We start from the raw sequence: 16,830 nt of genomic DNA on the forward strand, positions 1-16,830 counted from the left end.
AGCCGTACCAAGTATAACAACATTGACTGAAGAACATCTTCGATATGCGGCCAGTCTAAACTGACCTTGAGGATTGATACAAAACATATTCTTTTGGCAGATATCGAAAAAATCCTTGCGTTTCGGTGAAGGATATTACGTGTGTGAAAAGGGTTTCATGTCGTTTTGTTAATCTGGTAGGTGTTTTTTGAACAAAAGTTGTTTCCACTGTAAACTAAAATAAGAATTCGAGAATACGGCCATTAAATATTCAAATAATCGCAATAGGATGCAATAGAATCAGTTAGAATATTAAATGAACTCCAAATAAAAGCACCCATCCTATTGCTGGGCACTGCCCGAATCGAGTATTATTTAATTTCTACACAATTAGTATCGCTTCATTACACCCTTTAAAAGGCTCGTCGTGCGATGGAGTGCGACAAACAGAAAAATTCATACACGCAACCACGACCAACGGCATAAAAAGGGTCCCATTTTACGCTCACCTTTCCGTAATTGTTTCCGTTGCTGTTTTTCGCGCTTCCTCTGCTCGCGGGTCCACTTCGTTCGCTGTGCGTCCGGTTGATCGGATGGCAATCGGGGAATTTGCATGTCACCCACACTACCGAACACCAGGTGTCCATCGCGCACCAGAACCGGAGGCGGTGGAAAACCGGAAACCATTGCCGGTTGCCGGTCGTCGGCGATATCCTGTGTGGACGGCGACTGCGGGGACCCGAAGCTGGTCGACGGAGGCATTGTCGTTTCCTTCCAAACGTCCACCATCTCCACCATGCTGCCATCAACGGTCCCTTCGAGACCTTCGTCCGACGGTGGATGAATTTGCTTTGCCAGTTTAGCGTCGCCACCGGTTGAGCCTTCGAAACCATTCGAAACCGGCGCTTTGGTGCGGGAGGAAAGCTTTAAAGACCACGCACCGTCCGCACCGTTCGTCAGCCCATCGAAGATGGCGGTATCCGGTTGGCCGTCCTCGTCCACCGGCACACCGACGAGCGTCACCGGAAGCAGCTTGATCTTCTTATGCTTGTGTTTCTTGTGTCCTATTCGTCGGCGGTTCTTTTTACGGCTGCGCTGAGGGCCACTTCTCGCTTCCGCTCGGTCGTCGCTATTATCGAGCTTGATTGGACTGCCATGGAAACGGTCGCTGGGAAGAAAAGGAAGAATGGCAAAAATTTAATTCAATGCCGAAAAAATGGCACAGTCGTTCGATGGCTAAAATTTGAATGCGTATTTAAGTTTGGGAGCACCGATGCGAGAAAATAGAATCATACACACGGGCACGCAAACAAAAGCTACCGGAAAAAGGTGCATGATAGAATCCGGAACAAAGGCAATTTTATCCTATCCAAACAGTTTTCACGTCGCTTTCTTCCGGCAGAAGGTGGTTGCAATCAAAGAAACCTTTCATTTGCCTAGGCTCGACGGCGATTCGCAGCTTTTACATGGGTTCCCTATTGCAAATGGACAATGTACTTGTAGGTGGCAGGTCGAGCTGTCGGATCTACGTTTATTCGCTGTCAGCAGGAAGTCCGAATCGCAGAACAAATAAAAGCGTGTTTCAGCATAGGATTAAGGTTATTGGAAGGAGTGGTCGTCTTAAATATCAACGAGCGTTAGCGTGAGGTTAACCGGCTAGAGAAAAAAACTTCCTATGTACATATATACATGCAGTTTATTTATTTTTAATGTTACTAGCAAATTAAAATATATTCACTTATTGAGCTTCTTAAGAAAAGAAGAGTAACATGTACAACATTTTACTTCATAATTATGTAACCCAATCAAATTTAGAGCTCTAAGAATTTAGAGACTTTATGCGTTATAATTATTGCAAACCGAGTGATGATAAATGTTGAAAACTTTTCCTCATGATCTGTCATGAAATTCATGTTGCATCTTTAACCGCACATGTAACAAACGCTCTACACAATTATGACTGCGATTGGATAATCTAACATGTAATATGTGTGACACTTCTGGCGGTTTCTTTCCATAGTCAACCAACGGCTTAGCAGCACGTTTCACATGTGCTAAAGTTAACCACAAAGTGTTGTGTACAGTGACGGTAAGAATTTAGTCGGAAAAGCATTTCACACCCACACACACACATTCCACACAAACACAAAAAGCCCCGCTGAAACCTTCGAGCAAAGCTCCACCAGCTAACCACAATGCCGGTAAATCAGACAACCGCAAAACGGTGATGTGAAGTTTATTTCATTTCATTTCGCATCAAATTAAACTTCAAATGAGATCATAAACCCCACGCAGCTTAAGACGGTTTCTGCCGGGGTTAACCCGGCTCCTCGCGACACGAAGAAACGTCAAATAGTTTGGAAGAAACTTTCTCACCTGTACCAACCGCTCCTTTTCTCCTTTGGCAAACAGACAAACAACCATTTTGCCCCAAATGAACATCGTCACCAAAATGGATGATACGGGGCAAAGAACTTCGCCCTGTGGAATGTGCGTGTGTGTGTGTTTGTGTGTGCGTCTGTGCACGTTTCCGGATCTTTTTAAGGGGTTACCGTACGGATCAAAGGGATTCGTTCTAATTGGTTTCGTACGTGATTAAAACCCAACCCCTTTTCCACAGCGGTAACGCTGCTTGCTGAATCTACACGGTTCAAGTGAAATCAAGACACGTCAAATCAAATCGCATTGGAAATTCCTTCGCGGGTTGTGATAAACCCTGGCTTAAACAAGGTTTTAATCGACACCGCACAGCCACGCGAAATGAACCTCATTTTACGGTTTATTAATAAAACGTGATTATTGGGAAACTTTTCTGCTTAATGGAGGCGCATGGTGCTTGGTAAATGTTGGCACAGGAGATTCCATTGATTCAATGATTAGAAAGGAACCATCCGGGGGTTTGCATTCCGTAAGCTCAATTTTTTCTTCCATTTGCAATAAGTATTTATTAGAACACTCAATTGGTAAAAACACTCAAATGCAATGTTATTTAATTATTGAGATTAAACATATCAATTCTATACTAACAAATAGTCTATTTTTCCAAACGATAATTTCAGGCAATTGAAGAGCATTGTATTATCACAAATTAATCAATTCTACTGAGCTTACTACTTCCAACACTTCCACGAAATTATTATTCAATTAAACTTTAAAAAAAGTTCTTCATTTGCAAATTGCTCTAATGTTTGTAATTAATTGTTGCTCGAGTTGCCTGAGAGCATGTGCCTAGGCATGTGGCAGGATAATATTGCTTATTGTTATCCACACTGCGTTGAAAACAATCTTCCCTTGGGTTACTTGTTGGGCCACCTTCGGCTGCAGCTGACAGCTTATCAGCGTTACTGTTGCACTGGATGCTTTTAATTTAATCCAACATGAAAACACTCGAAGCCTGCAAGTACGTACGTTACCCCACACGTCAAGTTATGCTTCAGTCTTTTCAAAGTACGTTGCCGAGCCAGACCATTGCTTCACTCGAAAGCTTGAAGCGATACATCAAATTCGGAACAATTTGAGATTAAACGAAAGCGCCGATGCTTTATGTGCAGAAGCTGCACGATTTTAAGCTTCTTATTCCCTCAAATTGGCTGCCCATCGATCATGGTCAAAGTTCAGGGTGCATGCACTGGTGCTTTATTTTCATGCTTGGTAAAGGGAAATTTCCTCACAGAAAACTGAAACCTTTTAAACGTTCCATTTTATAACCACGTGGCAACTTGAATGATACTTTGTTATGTGCTGCATTGGGTCCCTTTTACGCTTCAAGGAATCTTTTGCTCCACAGCGTAGATGAGGCGAAAAGTAACTTACCGATTTAGATGCTCCAACAGCTCGGTTTCTTCGCGCGCCCGCTCCTCGGTAAGATTGCTAACGAGCAGTACCTCCTCCGTTATCCTTGACTGCAGCGCACCGTTCCCGGGTCCTTCCCACCGTCCGGCGGCACCATTAAGCTGATAATTATTTGTTAGAACATTATCGCTAAAAATATCTTCTCGTTTCTGGCGCCCAGTCTGTGCGGGAGCACCGCTCAAGCGTCCGTCGGCAGGATCGTGCCGTTGCAGTTTGTCGTGGATTTTATTGTCTACTAATTGTGCTGCTTCAGCTCGCAACCGGCTGCCGGTGGCCGGAGGCGTTACTGCACCATTTCCATGCTCCCATGCTGCCACCGACGGTGTTGATACTGTCGTGCTGGATGCTGCCTCGGTTGATGATGATGATGACGATAATTGATGATTATTAGCGGTTGCCGAGTCTGTGAAAGAGATGGGAGCAAAGGAAATGGTGTATAAGTGCAGGTTTGACGGTGTGTTTAAAGCAGCCTCGGCTCTGTTCGTGATGACAGAACCGACAATGATGGCGTGGTGTACAAAAGAGCTTCCAAAAACAAAAAAAAATGCGAATACAAAACGGAATACAACGCCGGAAGGAAAACTCTGGAAAGACGAACCGAGAATTCCATTTTATAGAGGCAAGCCTCCGCAAAATGCGGAAAACGAGTGAGTGAAACATAGCAAGAGAATGCGAGAGACAGAAAGAGAGAGACCATATCGTACGTTATTAATTTCCCTAACATAGCACCGGCTTTGATGGTTCTATTTCCTATTTAGCTCGAGGTTATAGGCGCATGCATAGCCACACCAACATACGATACATGAGCGCCAACTAATTATGGGCGATAAAATCGTTGAATGAAATGCGACAGTCTTGTCCTCGAGGCCAAACATCACTTTTAGCAGGAAGTAGTTTGGTTTACCTAAATGAGGTTTGTTGTTTTCCTGCTTCATTTTCTTCGCCTTCCAGCTGGCCGTGGTGGTTTGCTGTCCCACCACTAAAACGAGGGACACTGAATATGCTCTCTTGTCACGCAACGTCGCATTGGTGTTTCGCATGCATCGTCGTTGTATTTAACAGCGTGGTGTTGCTCGTTTCACCTGCTTAGTGTGATTCTGTCCAATGTTTAACAGTGTTCTGTAATTGATTTCTGCTATGCATGAAGGTAGAGCTGCGATGTGTAAGCTAAAGTAATTAATTAAAGTTAGTAGCAGGCTACCTGCATTGTGTGTCGCAAGTGTATTATTTAAGGCTAAACATATTGTTTCAACAGTTTTGTATACTCTTGGTTGTTTTCGTATAATGTGAATTAATAAATACAACATTCTTTTCGTTTATTTCTTTCCGAAAATGTTTGAACTATCTTCATATGCCATTAAAACCGCTCCCAGGTAGCTCTGTGGTAAAAATAAGTCAAGAAAGCCTGGCCATTCTTACTAATGGAAGCAAATATTTCGTACAAGCATGTCATACTCAGTGATATATCTCATACATGAAGATATTCCTTTGATGACCAATTACATTGCAAACAAATGCGAGACACGTACCTCAACAGCGCAAAAAATAGCCTCCATTGACGTTGACTAACTGCGGTTGGTATGCGATGAAGAAAGGCTACAGTTGAACCAATATCAATAGAAGACGGTGAAATTTTCTACAAAACCTAAAACGGGCTAATAGCAGAGCAAGAAAATTTATTCCAAGAACGCATGCAAAAATCGAAAAGCACACCTAGGGGAAGGGATATTGAGACGGCATTGATTATTCACATACTTTCACAGTATGTTTTTCATGTTTGTGCGGTTCTGTGAACAGCTTGCGTTAGCATAGAAAACTTCTGTTCATTTTCTCGCAATCGAAACGAAGCATGTGATGTGAGCGACTGGGCGCCTCCATTGATTTTAAGAGTGAAGTTGGTTAAACCGAGTTCGCTGAATGTGCAAACCCGTTTCTTAGTTTAAAAAAAGTTAATTAACAATGGAAAATTATGCAAACACAAAATTACGAAGCAAAACCCTCAGAATGCATTAGCAAACTGAATTTTATGAAACAATCGTATTTTTTCTTTCTTCGGAAATCCACATACGGTCCGAATTAGTACATTAAATCAGATTCAAATGAGTGAAATCCATCCACATAAAACAGTGGGCTCGAGATGCATGAGTCATAGATGCAGAACATATACATACTCTCAACAAAAATATAAACTTTGCCTCCTGCTGCTCTACGAAGCCAAACACCTAAAAAACCAAGCTTTGAATTCATTTGAATCCAAGCACTGACAGAAAGCTTAAGAGCGAGAGGGAAAATCGCCTGCAGTCAATTGCCAATTTTGGTTACCAATTTATGGATAATTCTAAATTATGACGAGATTACGACACGCGTAAATCGACCACCGTTCACAACCAACGGAATGGAAAGCGTGCAGCGAAGCACAGACGAAAAGTCAGTGAAGAGAGGAAGAAAGCACAAGGTACATAAATCCTGATTTATCCAGCATCAAACCAGCACATGGCACAGTACCAAACATAAATCGACAGATGCTGAATCGTGGGATTTCATTCACTTATCCCACCATTGTGGTTGGAATAGTCTATTTTGGTAGCGTTCGGGTTTCCTCCCGATAACGGAATATTCAATCGACGCAACATGCAACGTGGCCATTGATCGTAAAAGACTGTTAATAGTCCCGCATGACTTACACACCCTTAATGGAACTCGTATTTTGTGCGATCTAAAAGTATTAAAATTTGCCACTCGTGTGGAACAGGATAATGTCAGGTTTGCGAAGGGATGTAAATACCGGTTTGCGACATTTATTCTGTTGCATAGATTCCACTGAACATGCTCATATGGTTCGTGTTTCTAGGGCTTAAGTGATTTTGTACACACTCCCACGTGCCACAGCAGAAACACAGATATGAAATGTTTACTCTGTCGACAAAATAAATCTCGATGATAAAGTATCTGTCAAACCTTTTTAAAGACACAATCGGGCTTGAAGTTAACTCAATAAATATTTTAGAAAAAATATAACACACAAGCACATAACAAATCTGAGTTATTATACATCTCGGTAACAATTACTCCCATGATAAATACGACTAAAACTTTGCACGCAGGATTTTTTATCGATTTAATGCTAACGAAGGATAAATCAGCCACAAAAAGGATATCGTTTCTAGCAAGAACACACACTCTTCATCAATCCTCCTTAGCACGCACGAACGAGCCCTAATAAAAAAATACAAATGAACAGTTTTCTATATTGCTCGATACCATATCAAACAAATCAATCGAAATGTAACAAAATAATAATGTCAAACAAATATCTCCGTGTGTCGGTGTATGCGTAGAGGGTTTTTTCGTGTAACCCAACCAAGCTGCTTGCTGTACCGTACCGTGTGGGATGTTGGGGTTTGGAAAATATCATTCGTCCCAGCCACTCAATGGAACCGAATATTTTCAATCATACGGCTCATCTCCTACACCGCACCGCACCACCTCGTCACGATTCTTCGTCGTTTGCTGCACGGGAAAATGATCCAATATGGAGTTCGCTTCGTTTGTCTCGTTTACATCGCAACATTCTTAGAACTTCCTTTCGCTTTGTCCCCTTTTGCTGTACGCCCCTCTTTACAATCCCCGGGACCGTTATTATGTCGTTTTTGCACCGCAAGAGAGAAAGGTTTGCATCTCATTTCGCAGGAGGTGTAAGAAAGGACGAACAGAGTGGGCTGCGTGTCGCAAAAGCATGTTTCTCACCGAACGCATCCGCACGTCGGTGTACGCCTTCGCCCATCCGTATGCAGCTGGCAGTACGCCCTCACAACCATTCCGCCCTTATCACGAAGCGAATAAATTTTCTGCTCCGATAGAGGAATTTTCACCCGGACAGCTTTCTGCCGATGGGTGAATTGAAACGGATAGGCTTCGAATTGCCAGACAGACTGAACGGAATTCAATCCTTTTCTTCGGCTGTTCGTCCCTACCAAAGCGGGGAAGGATAAAATTGGAACTTGGGGTTTCCTAGCGGGATGCTTCAAGAATAGCGGTGTGCGGGAGGAATAAATACATGGAATGGAAATCGAATAGTTTTCCTTCCCAGTCTGTGTACCGGGCGCACATCTTTATTGACTGAATTTGAATGAAAATTCTGTTTCACACAAACACACATCCACTGCACGCCTACTAAACCGATCCAAGCTAAAAGCCCTCCATCCCACGACGGATCGATCGATGCGGTTCTGTGCTACACCATCATCGAGCTGCTATCTGCTTTCTGCCGCTATGCAGGGCAAAAAAGTGGAAGAAACATTAGAAGCGGCACCATGTTTCGGGAAGTAGTACAAATTTTCCTTCCATCTCCTGCCATCAACAATCCGCAACTGTTTCGCGTTTCAAGGCGAGCAACATCGCATGGAGTAACAAAAACCCGAAAAAAGCATCGAGCAGTTTTTGATAGCAGCATGCGGAAAGTTTTCCGATAAGTCTGGCGGATGGATGATGTTTGCGCAGAGGCGCATCAAAACAAAGGAAGTTTTATGATACCAAGCAATCAGCTTCCTTCATTCAACGCAACTGAACAGCATTATGTGCACTGAGTGGTGGTGAATGTTTGGTAAAAGAGTTTGAAGCTTTGCTGGAGCACAATTGAGCAAAGCGTTGCTAAGTTTTTCGAGGGTCCTGGAATGCAGTAGCATTTGTTCCGTAAGTTTCCCTTAAGCGGGATTTGCTAAAGTATTTTAATTTAATCCGCTCAGTTGAAAGAGTGAGTATTTTACTTGTTTTTTTTTTATTCGTTAAATTGAGATCTAAACAGAAATTTATGTAATAAGAATGCTACAGAACGACTAGATTCAAAATCCTTCTACATATGATTAAAACACGCTGCAATTATTTAATTTACATTAGTAGCAAGAGATCTTTTGAAAAAGAAATATTACTTCGAGGCAAGTTGAACGCTGAAGAAAATAAAATAATATAGCACAAAGAACCCCTATAATTATGATGTTTTATACAAATTCCAAAATTAATTATAGAAAAAGCACTCATGAGGTGTTCAACCGATCGAAATGCTACTCGAACTGATTGGCATCAAGCACCTTAGTGGTGGTTGGCAAGTAATTGAATCAAATAAAAAACCAACTTGAAAAGCAAATACGTACCAAATTTCAGCAGACCGGAATACAAAGGAAAATTAAATCACAACACAATGCTTGTCATCTGCATGCCCCGTTTAATTCCCAATACCAACTTTACATCAAATATTGTTCTTCAACACAGCTCATGCCAACTTCAGCACGCTTAAATACGCCTTCCAGTGGCATTTGTTTTAAACAAACCAAGCGACCCGCAAGAAAAACAGCTAACCATTTCACAAACAGAGAGCGAATTTCAACTTGAACCTCGCAAAAAGGCATGAAAAAGGACAAGTGAAATAAATTTTAAAAGCGTTCTCGAAATAAATCCACTTTTCTGTAAATCTTTGCCCTCCGCATGGACGCGTTCTCCTTCCACCTGCCGGAAAATGCTTAGAAGGGTGGCACAATGCTGCTTTTCAAGGGATTCGGTTTCCCGGTTTGGATGAAATTCGTCGTCTTGCTGTACTTACTGCGACCTAACCTTGACGTTTAGCTTATCGGTTCAATGTTTTGCTACGGTTCAGCGTAACCCTTTCCCATCGCGCAACTGGAGGGAAGCATTAAGGTGTCAGGGCAAAGAAGAATGATGCTGTTGGCAGCTGCCGTGCCACCCTTCGGCAGTCCATCAAGCGGGAACTCCACCCACACTCGCAGGCGCGCGAACAAAGGCAGGGGGCAGCAGGGGCAAATGAAGAGTGAGAAGGAACGATCTTCTTACGGCAAATTGCACCGGGAATATACTACCCAACCGGAGGCAAACGTTACCATTTCGGAAGGGGTCAAGCAAAGAATGCAGAGTGATATTTTATCCAACCAGAAGAGGATGCTCGTTGCTGGAAGGAACAATGTCAGTGCTGCCAACCAAGCCATGCCGTGATCGAGCAGTGCAAGTCGTGGATATTAACGACACGAGTGGCAAAAGGACATAAATAGAGGTTTGCATCACAAACAGCAGAACAAAGACGATAAAAAAGAATGTGTAACCGAGGATCGGAGTACCCTCAACAATGTTTCGAATGTTGCGTTTTGTTCTACGTTAGGCGAAATTTGTTCCACTTGTATCAAGCAAGTATACCTTTCGTGAAAATAATACGGTGCTTAGGAAGGTGAAATGACGCTACAGCGCATGCAAGACAAACTACTCGCGTCACATTAATGGTGGCTGTTTAGCGGCGAGATGGAACTTTGTGCTTTGTTTGGCCGGACTCTTGCGAAACACGGTTCAGAGAAGAGCTTTCACGCGAAACGGATTTGTATGCTTTCATGGAAAATAAAATGCATTTTATCTGTTTCGCAAGAGTGAACGGAAGCCGGACACAAATTTTGATAAATGGACAGTGTTCTGAGAAAACTGTTCAGGATTATTGAATAAAATATTACCCAGTAATGAATTTGCGTTGTACAGAACAATGATAGCTTTGGCTTGTTACATTTGATGGGCTTCGTTGCGGGAAATTGTATGAAATGATAAACAGTCATCATGTTGTTGTACAGCGTCTTCGTATGAAAGCATTATTGCGGAGCGATTCACATTGAAAGTTCGGGAAGTTTGGTGTATTAATAATAAATTATTATTTTCTTGGAATAAAGCGTACCTTTAACGAGCACCTGTGAGAACTCTGACAACAATTGCGAGGCATTATTAAAGCATTATTTTTTCCTTCCGTAGCGTTTCTTTATTACTCACAATAGAAAACTTTTGAATTTATACCCAAAACACCTTTCCGAGTTGGAAATTATGCTAAAACACACACACACACACACATCCATTGTGGCGTATTAGTAACCACGGTATCCCAAATCAGAACAGTCGTTTACTTATACGCCACATATGGACACGACCGCACGACGAACCGATATGTCGTTCCGCCGGCAGGATGATGATCGCTAGCAACATTAGGGGAAGAAATGATTTAATGCGTCTTCTAATTCCATCGTCGCTATGCTTCGGACCAGCATTTGCTACACCGTTACAATGTTTAACCGTACGGCGGGACCGCTTTCTTCAAAGTTTCGCCCCCGAAAGCAGCATGGTATAATCTAATTTTTCGCAATTTGCATACACCATCGCGCTTGTCAGGATACTTTGCTCCCACCGATTCTTTGTCCCTATAGCATCGGGCTTCATACCCAGTGCAGTTGTGCCCGCGAACGTGAAAGGATATCTCAGCCGGTCACACGCCAACACATACGGACCATATGTTGCGAAAATACCATAAGAACGCCCGTGAACGAGAACGCGGCACACCGGGCGGCCGAGAGAAGCAAATGGACGGAATAATGGATGGGCTCTGTCACCCACTTATCCCCTCCCACACGCTTCGCTACGCTGCATCGGTGGAGCTGCCGGTGGAGACAAACACGGACTAATCTGCATATAAATTTCAATTTCGTATTTATACAGAAAGGCATAATTATGCACGACCGACTGATTCACCACTTCCCGGCAGTCGCATGGACGACAATGGGTAATGGTGGTTCTCCTGTCACGGATTTTGTTGCTTGTGTGTGTTCGAAAAAAAAAATGCACCGACACATACAGCTAAGCAGGAAAGGGAAATTGTTGGATTCTTTCATAGCGGAACTAGGGCGACATTTCCGCTAGTCGTCCACTGGTTGAATGTAACGCCACCATTGGTCCTTTGTAATGGAATGTTGCGAAAAGTTACAGTATTTGTTCTGAGAACACTCGGTGAGTGTATGAGCCAACTCAAGGCATAGTATAAAGTTTAAAAAAACATAGCCTCTAAATATGGCAGAGGAAAAGCATGAAAATTTCATATTCTAATATAGATAATGTTCGGTTCAAACTATTTTAGTCATAATCAAAAACCATCTTCCCATTACGTGTTCGGAACTGACACACCCATACTATAATGCATTCCAATAAAAATATAAAACATCTTCTTACAAACATTAATTGAATGGTCAGTAAACACAGGCCTTTTTACATTTTTGTTTGTTCCCTATTTATTTTCCTTTCCATTCAGAATAATTGAGACGCAGCATTAAAGAAAAAAAATCTTAACGAAAGCAAGCACTCCTGCTATCTGTATTTTACCTTTTGTACAAATTTTCCGCATTCATCCTCGCAAAATTCGTTCGGGTTTCTTTATTCCTCGCTGTGTATGTGTGTGTGTGTGTGGGCATTACAGTACCAGTAACGCTTGAACGCTTATTCCCGCTCGAGATCCGCTTTATTTACAAGCATCACACACCGGCGAAGAATTATGGCCGCCCTTTTGCCGGGGCCAGTTTAATTCTACCATAAATAAGATTTTCCCGCTGAGCAAAGCAAAAACAAATTTACCAAACACTTGCCGCTGTCTCGGTTGCCCGATGGTTCCGTTTGGAGTCGGATGTTTGGCGAAACCGGGGTGGGAAAACAAATTCCCCTTCGAATGGGTTAGAACGATGGGAGGATTAGAGCCGTAAGGTGTTTTCGACCGGAAGCCACTTGGAGTGTGGAAAAAGTGAGATATTTCCGATGGCTGGCACGGTAAAACCTTAACCCGTAATCGCAGCGGCGCTTGTAGGTGGACAACAAAAAAGTACGTTACAGCCAGCGCGTAAACCATGGCTCTATAGAATCCATTGCAGCCCCGATCGTTTGCTCTATGGTGCTGGTCTTAGAAAACGAAAACGATAAGAGCATTCGTTTGCTTTGGGTTTAACTTGCGGGTGGCTAAATATCGATGGTTCGCACTTTCGGAATACCCATCGAAGTGTTGCTTGTTTATCAAACTTGGAAAAAACATGAGAGCAAACATTTCTAGACAGTTTCTTAAAGTTTACATTTCTCAATTTCAACTTTTTGTTGGAAATTTACAGTACATAGGAATACTCATTTCAAGTAGAAAAAAAAATGATGCGAAAAGATATTCAACACAATTTCTAAATTAATTTCATTTCAAAGCCTGCCGTTCCGGCTTTGCAAGGCATTTCAAGGATACAATGTAGGCTTGAGAAGCACGACAGCGTTTATTGAGAAGATAGCAATGCAAATAACAAACAATCGTTGCCTGCAGTCCATGCAATCATCCAGCACTCATGCAGCGGGCGAGCAAATTACTATTTAATTGCAGGCACTCACACTAACACAATTCTTCGTTCAACTTCATTCGTCCATCCAATCACAACAGTGTAACATACCGCTTGGGAGCTTACCAATATATGAAGGCAAACCCTCAGCTCGCACCGGTACAGCATTTAAAACAACATATCCTACTGGACGATATTCGCAGTACGAAGATTACAGTGTCGTATTATTTATAAGCAAAATTTGCAACCTTCCTCTCTCGCAAAATCTGCAACTCGACAATTTCCTTTCCATTCAAGAAGTGGCGATACAACATTATGCAGCTGTGTACCATTCCCATGAGTTTGTGAAGGATGAAAATTTCCTCGAACAGCAAAATTGTACTTATCACTTCACTCGTCGTTTCCCTTTCGACCACCATTTTCCATTGCCGCCCTGCTTGGGCGGCTTTTACATCGGCAAACTAAGGCCAAGAATGGGACATTTTATTTGCGCGTCGAGCTTGCTAGTACGGAAAATCTCTCCATGCCATGGCCGTTGGTAGACCACAATCTAAAACAAACATAAATTAATTTTACGTCCCTTCACGTGGTTTAAGGTTTCCTCCCTGTCTCCGCTTCCTGCTTCAATTTTGTTCAAGTTGAATTTCAACCACAAGTGGATAGTTTCCAATGATCACCTTTCGTGCTTTTTTCATCACTGATACAAGCTACAGAGCGAGACAATCTCCTTCGTTTCTTTCGGCAACGAAACGTTATCGGGTCGGTTTCCCTTTTCGGTGTGGAAAATTTAATGCTACGAGCTTTTCCCTTCACGGTTGTAGCTCTTTAAACCCACACGGCTCATACGGAGCACATTCAAACTCGTTCGCTTGATATCTCGCTCTCGTGTTACAAATATATTCATCCCTGCTAGCTTCGCTGTATCACCAACTGCCATAACACCATTTGCCATAAACCAAGAGCAGTTATCTGCCAGATTTTCTACGCAACACGTCGCCCAGTTTTTGGAGCCGTTTGAAAAGTGGAGATCCACTCTCAACCTGCCATGTGCTGTTGTTTCGTTTATTCAACGAACCCAAACAAACAAACTGACCCTTTTCCCAGGCACACGAAACACACATCGTGTTCGACAGAAAATCCTCGGCACGGGTCAAGTGGTTCAACTTTTGATGCTTGCGTCCGAGCCTTGAGATTGTTATCTCTCAAGGTTTGGCCGGCTTGTTTCGTAGAGCAGCATATCTCGCTGCTTGCAAACCACAGCGAAGAAAGAGAAACAAAATCAAACATTCATGTGTCGCACGTGGCGTTAGACAGTATACGTGAAACATCGAAGAATCCGCACGTATTACTGTGAAGCTAGTTTTGAATGTTTAATTTACCATGTATTTTTAGCACTGATCGACCGCGTTTATTGCACGAATGCCAAACCTGCATTACATTATACGAAATAAATGCAAATATTTGCAGGTATTGTGCAATTATTTCAAAATGTGAAACGCAAGCAAGCGAGAGAAAATACCTCTGCTGATTTTTTACTATAAAAACAAACCGATATTGATATGCCCAGTCGGGCTGTCTGTCTGCCGGTTTGTTTTCGATGCAACCCCCGTATCAGGTAGGATGTTTTCATACATTGTCATTACACCACTCGGCAAAAGCTGAACCGCAAGCCTTAATAAGCTCTTTTGCTCAAATCAGCTTTATCGCGTTGCGTAAATGAGCAGAGCTGCAAAAATGGAGTCACGAACAGCGTGGCCATGTGTGCGTGTATTTTCCCCTTCCTGACCCATCCCGTATGGTTCAGCAGAAATTAATAAAAATAATTAATAATCATTCCGATACAAACTCACGGGTACGGACCACCGGGTCATTCCATCCACAAACAGCACAGGGACAGTTCGTTTTTTACGCACGGGACAGTACGGCATTACGTTTTTTTTTTTTATCTCCAGTTGTATTCCGCCTGTTGGCTGATTCGATCGGTCAATATTTTGGTTGTGCCCGCCAACAAAACCACCTCCAGCAGCACAGTTTGTACAGATGTTTTTTGACTTTTGTATTTGTAGCTGTGTTTTTTCTTCTCCCTGTTTATGCCATCCCAATTGTCGGCCTGTTTTTATTGCTTCGCTTTTTTCGCTCGACTCTTATGCATTCAATAGGGGATTAATATTATTTTTAATATTCCTTGTTTTCCGGTGGCTGCGTTGAATTTATTTCAACACTGTCATTGCTACCACATTTGCAGCACAAGCTTTAATCCTACCAGAGCTGTTTATATTTACGCGGAACTTTTTTTGTTCCATGGTTTTCATACCGCGAGAGTAACTCATATTGGTTGTTATAACCAACGCTTGGGTCCCAGCTGGTAAAAACAACATATCAAACAGGGCTTTTTTCAATGAAAGAATTTATTTATTTTGTGGAACCATATCCAACATCAGTTGTCGAAATATGTAGCTTGTGGAAAAGATAACTACTGAAGCGAATGGCGAAATACTAGTAATTGAGATATAACGTAATTTCCTTGAATTCTACAAATGAGCTTAATGTAATTATTTTTTTTTCATGCACATATTCTTGATCACGGATTTAATTATAAAAAGTTGTAATCCGTTTAGACTTAGCACACCCTTAATGTATCTATAAAAAAAAGCTTATGTTTCCGGAAATGTTTCTTGTCAGCTTAATCCTTTTTATAAAAAAGCTACGTTCTGAAAAATAAAAAAGCAAACATTAATTAGAAAACATCAAGGGCAACATTTGGCAGCGCAAGCAAACACATCGTCAGCAAACAAATCAGCAATATTTGCACGGCACACACCGGTACACTTTCACGTTGATTGGAGTGTAGAAATTAATCGTACCAAAAATTTACACTCCGCCTGATTTCGTCGAGCGTCAGCCTAACGTTGATTAAAGAGCAAATTTTCTTAACCCAGCAGAAAATAGAATGACATGTGGGAAGCGAGAATGATGCTAGGTAGAACAGCGAAACCTTGCCGAGTGCTTCACTTTCTAATGACACTAACGATCGTCACTGATTCAGCAGATCGTTCCCTTCCGGAAGGAACCGAGCGATGTCCTTAGTTTTGCCTTCTTTTGATGCGTCATGCAACCCGACACGACGCTCGTGAGGTAGCCGCATCCTTACAACGGTTCCCACCCTCACCACAACGTCGCATCGATGTGATTGGACTCGTTATCACCTTTTATCTTTGGCAATGCAAGCACTACATCCCAAGATGAGAGACACAGCTAGGTAAGAGACAGCAAGGGAGCGTTGGGATGGGGGCGAACAAGGATTCCTACAAGCCACGATGCGAGTATCATTCCCATACCGGTGCGTCCTGCCGATGCGATGGCATCGTTACCATCATCAGGACACTATTTCCGAGCCGGATGGGTTCAGTTTAGCTCGGTAAGGCTGTTTTTATCGCAATCGAATCTTGGACCGGCACTGCGGGATGAAGCACTCGGATCATTCACTAGTAATCGGGTGGGCACATCGATCCATAACGACAGAGTATCTGGGCTGAAAAATTAACAGCACTGCTACGGTGTGCGACCAGCATTTAGCCACCGTAATGGTGAAACTTCGCGTGCGTTTGAACGTTCCCGTGCGATAGCGTGTCGGTGTTGAGTGTGACGTGATCGATACAGAGCAATATAACGCATCACTTCTTTGGTGGCATTTGGCAAGGAAAGCGCCTAGATCGCACTAAAATATCCCATGCCGAAACGTTATTTGCGTCAACCAACGAGTTTCTGCCGGAGCTGGTACAACGGATGGACAAGGAACATAACAAGTTCCGAGATAAATAAAGAAATTTGC

The 16,830-nt window shown here is 42.6% G+C and overlaps 1 protein-coding gene across 1 annotated transcript in view; it reads right to left on the minus strand.

Annotated features, from left to right (window-relative positions):
• Positions 1 to 16,830, minus strand: part of LOC128301849 (uncharacterized) — an 89,871-nt gene that overhangs the window by 33,390 nt on the left and 39,651 nt on the right. The window contains exons 2-3 of the mRNA XM_053038497.1: positions 3,793 to 4,234; positions 489 to 1,147 (exon numbers count right to left, since the gene is read on the minus strand). Coding sequence (XP_052894457.1) covers positions 489 to 1,147; positions 3,793 to 4,234 — 1,101 coding nt within the window. The remainder of the gene's footprint in view (positions 1 to 488; positions 1,148 to 3,792; positions 4,235 to 16,830) is intronic.

This window comes from Anopheles moucheti, chromosome 3, assembly GCF_943734755.1.
Source record: "Anopheles moucheti chromosome 3, idAnoMoucSN_F20_07, whole genome shotgun sequence".
NCBI classification, from domain to species: Eukaryota; Metazoa; Arthropoda; class Insecta; order Diptera; family Culicidae; genus Anopheles; species Anopheles moucheti.